General features: G+C 36.1%; 1 protein-coding gene across 1 annotated transcript in view; it reads right to left on the reverse strand.

Moving 5' to 3' along the window:
- Positions 1-1735, reverse strand: part of LOC137627318 (protein O-linked-mannose beta-1,2-N-acetylglucosaminyltransferase 1-like) — a 17109-nt gene extending 15374 nt beyond the window's left edge. The window contains exon 1 of the mRNA XM_068358401.1: positions 1699-1735. Within this exon, the coding sequence (XP_068214502.1) occupies positions 1699-1735 (37 nt within the window). The remainder of the gene's footprint in view (positions 1-1698) is intronic.
- Between the last annotated feature and the right edge of the window lie 2758 nt (positions 1736-4493).

Raw genomic sequence — 4493 nt, forward strand, 5'->3', positions numbered from 1 at the left:
ATCGAATTCAAGAATACATTTTATGTTAATTTTCATTCCAATTGCTATTTTGGGATATGCACACGATTCCCTGTACAAAGGCAAGAAAAAATAAGACAAATTTAGCTAAATACCTTTTAATTTTAATTTATAATTAATATAACTGAGATTCATCTGTAACGTTTCCACATATCTTGTCATGTTTAAAGGTTTAGAGGTCGCTCATGAATGGCAGAGGCAAGGGACAGTGACATTGCCCTAGCAATCAGGACAATGCCCTAGAGACTGACCATATATTATATGATCAGCGCCCAAGCCTCCTCTCCACCCAAGCTAGGACCAGGGAGGGCCAGGCAGTGGCTGCTGATGACTCGGCAGATAGACCTATAGGCTCCCCCAAACCCCCCAACCTTAACTCAGAAGGAGGGTAAGGTTGCAGACATTAATGGCACTAACGAGTCTGAGGGGGACTCGAACCCCCAACTGGGAAACACCAGGCAGAGACGTTACCTATCAGGCCACAGCAATCCTGAAGGCGGACGCCAGCATACGAACATACTTCAATATACGAACATACTTCATCATACGAACATACTTACGAAATATGATAGCAATGCCTTGCCGCCATTCCTTCCGCTTTCCCTACTGATGCAACACCAATAACAACAGATAACAGGAAACAATAACAAGGGAAGAAAACAGATAACAGAGGGAAGTCAATATTCCGATTAATCAGAAACGAACAAAAGACTTGATAACTTTGGAATAAGAATAAGCAGATTGAATATGCAACTAAGTGTTTGCCCTTCCTGTTTTGCAAACATCTTTTATTGTTTGCCTTCGTGGCAAACAAGCCGTTAGCCTTCAGGACTGCTTGCTTGAAGAGTCATGGCCTTGTAGAATTTTTTTTTTCGTAATCTACAAAATCCGAAGCTGTTTGTATCGTCTATGAAACTCATTGAGTTTGTAAACAATAGTTAGATTGTTTACGGAGAAATCAGACGGGTCTGTTCCGTTCTGCAATTTTCATAAACAAATGTTTCCATTGTTTACAAAATAGGTAACGAGGCGATTGTTTACAAAACAATTAGTGAGGTTGTTAGAGTTTATGTATTCCTTCGCTTTTATTCTCCGTTTCAGGCCTCCTTGTTATTAACTATCTCTCACATTTGATTCATTCAGAGGCTCGAGGTGAGGGTGGCAGGTTCATCCTTGCCAAGATTCTTGGAAATGATGTGTCCTACTATGCAAGTGGCATTTTTAGATTTATTTCAGAAGCAGATCTTCTGAAAACTATTTAACTTTTATGACATTCAACTTTTATGATTTTAATTGAATACTCTTTTATTTTTTTATTTTATTTTATTTTTTATTTTTGTATACATAAATTAAATGTTACCGGCGTCAATGACCTTAGATGTCAGGATGCCTGAAAACTTTAAATCAATCAATCAATCTTGAATAACCTTCTATCATTCAATATTGGTCACCCATTCACACACTGACCAGACTTACTTTCCAATATTCATTCCTGATCACCAATTCAAGTATTACCCCAATCAAAGCTATCATTAATAGCCAATTGGAAACGTCACTACCTGGTGATTTGTTTGACTTGGGTTCGAGACCCGCTTAAGGTCGATAGTCTTTGTTTTCCAACCCCTTTATCCTCGTGAGGTAAGGATAGGGGCCTTTGGGGAATCCTATAGGTAGGTTTACCTGCTGAGTCCTCAGCAGCCATTGCCTGGTCCTCCATGGTCCTTGCTTGGATGGCAAGAAGGCCTTGCAGCGAATATTTATGTTGAACAGGCTGAAATCTCTCTTTTAATACTTTATATATGAAAGATCTATTTTAATATTGTTACTGTTATTAAATTATTTTATTTTAATTGTTCATAACTTCTCATAAAGTTTATTTATATCCTTATTTCCTTACCTCACTGGGATATTTTTACCCTGTTGAAGGCCTTTTGCTTATATATGAAAGATCTATTTTAATGTTGTTACTGTTTAAGAAATAGTTGATTTATTCATTACTTTTCATAGAATTTATTTATTTCCTTATTTCCTTTTCATCACTGGGGTATTTTTCCCTGTTGAAGGCCTTTTGCTTATAGCATCTTGCTTTTCAAACTAGGGTTGTAGCTTAACTAGTAATAATTATAATAATAATAATAATATATGATCAATCCCCAGGTCATTGTCACGCTAGTGCATTGTCACTGTCCCTTGCCTCTGCCATTCACGAGTGGCCTTTTAAAACCTTTAAACTATTTCTATTCTATCTCATATAATTCCATCTTGTTCGAATACGCTTCATACGAGACACCTTGATCAAGGAACGTTCAGCTCCGTATTATTATTATTATTATTATTATTATTATTATTATTATTACTTGCTAAGCTACAACCCTAGTTGGAAAAGCAGGATGCTATAAGCCCAGGGGCTCCAACAGGGAAAATAGTTCAGTGAGGAAAGGAAACGAAGAAAAATGAAATATTTTAAGAAGAACAACAACTTTAAAATAAATATCTCCTATATAAACTATAACAAATTTAAAGAAAATAAGAGGAAGAGAATTTAGATAGAATAGTGTATTCGAGTGCACCCTCAAGCAAGAGAACTCTAACCCAAGACAGTGGAAGACCATGGTACAGAGGCTATGGCACTACCCAAGATTAGAGAACAATGGTTTGATTTTGGAGTGTCCTCTTCCTTGAAGAGCTGCTTATCATAGTTAAACGAGTCTCATCTACCCTTACAAAGAGGAAAGTGGCTACTGAACAATACTGTGCAGTAAGAAGAATTGTATCCAAATGATGACTCTTGCAGTTTCCTTTGTCTCGCTATGGGAATTTCTACCTCACAGTCAACAGGTGTGACTGAGGGAGGTAGAAGGAGACATTGTTAAGATTTGGCTCTCTCTTTGTTGTTGGTTAGTGTATGTTAGTAATTGATATGACAGATAGATTGAAAGAGTGGTTGTGTGGTTCCTTGTATATATGAGAGAGAGAGAGAGAGAGAGAGAGAGAGAGAGAGAGAGAGAGGTTCAACCAAGAGAAAAAATTAAGCTGAGAGAGAGAGAGAGAGAGAGAGAGAGGAGAGGGAGAGAATGTTCAACTAAGAGGGAGAAAAAAATCAGCTGAGAGAGAGAGAATGGGGGTTTGGGTGAGTGTTTCGTCTTAAAAAGAAAAAATATTAGTGTAGAGAGAGAGATAGAGAGAGACAGGAGAGAGAGGGATATCAGACAAGAGAGAGGAGGTATTAGAAGAGAGAGAGAGAGAGAGAGAGAGAGAGAGAGAGAGAGAGAGAGGCCGTTTTTAAAGAGATATCTTTAGCTGTGGAAGACAATTAATTATGTTCTCTCTCTCTCTCTCTCTCTCTCTCTCTCTCTCTCTCAAGATGACACATGGCTCTCTCTCTCTCTCTCTCTCTCGAGATGACACACGCCCGACTCTCTCTCTCTCTCTCTCTCTCTCTCTCTCTCTCAAGATGACACATGACAGATTTATTTCCTAAATTGTTCCATCATGCGTGAAATATTTATTTTGATCACGTTCACACGAACCCCGGAAGTGTACAGGTTACATCAAGCCAATATTGTAAGAAAGTGTCTCATGCTGATGTGCACTTGCCCTGCATAGTAATAGTTATTATTATTATTATTATTATTATTACTATCCAAGCTACAACCCTAGTTGGAAAAGCAAGATGCTATAAGCCCAGGGGCTCCAACAGGGAAAAATAGCCCAGTGAGGAAAGGAAATAAGGAAATAAATAAATGAAGAGAACAAATTAACAATAAATCATTCTAAAACAAGAAACAACGTCAAAACAGACATGTCATATAATAAACTATCAACAACATCAAAAACAAATATGTCATAAATAAACTATAAAAAATACTAGTTCTGCCATTCCTTTTCAATTTATGATCAGATAATCATATTCTTCTCTAGCCGTCACAGAGTATGTTAGAGAATAGGAATACTTATTTCTTTTGCTTGAGAGTACACTCGGGTACGCTAGTCTATCTTTTTCCTTATTTCCTTCCCTCTGTGGGATGTTTTCCTTGTTGGAGCCCTTGGGGTTATAGCATCCTGCTTTTCCAACTAGGGTTGTAACTTAGTGATAATAATAATAATAATAATAATAATAATAATAATTATTATTATTATTATTATTATTATTATTACTATTATTATTATTATTATTATTATATTTCATAAGTGTACGTTTCCCGTGTCTTTATTAACAGTCGCCCAAAAGCATACAGTCTATATCAAGCGAAAAATATTTTTGCTAAAACTGGTTATATTCAGCGGAAAGCACTTTTTTTTTATTGAAGAGAATTTTTATTTTTTTTTATCTTTGATTCAAGAGAATATTCTAGGAACAAAAAATTTATAGCTTAAAATAGCCCAGTGAGGAAAAGAAATAAAAAAAAAAATCTATATATGAGAAGTAATGGATGAAGAATATAAAACATCTTAAGATCAGTAACACCATTAAA

Source organism: Palaemon carinicauda, chromosome 35 (genome assembly GCF_036898095.1).
Source record: "Palaemon carinicauda isolate YSFRI2023 chromosome 35, ASM3689809v2, whole genome shotgun sequence".
In the NCBI taxonomy this organism is placed as follows: domain Eukaryota; kingdom Metazoa; phylum Arthropoda; class Malacostraca; order Decapoda; family Palaemonidae; genus Palaemon; species Palaemon carinicauda.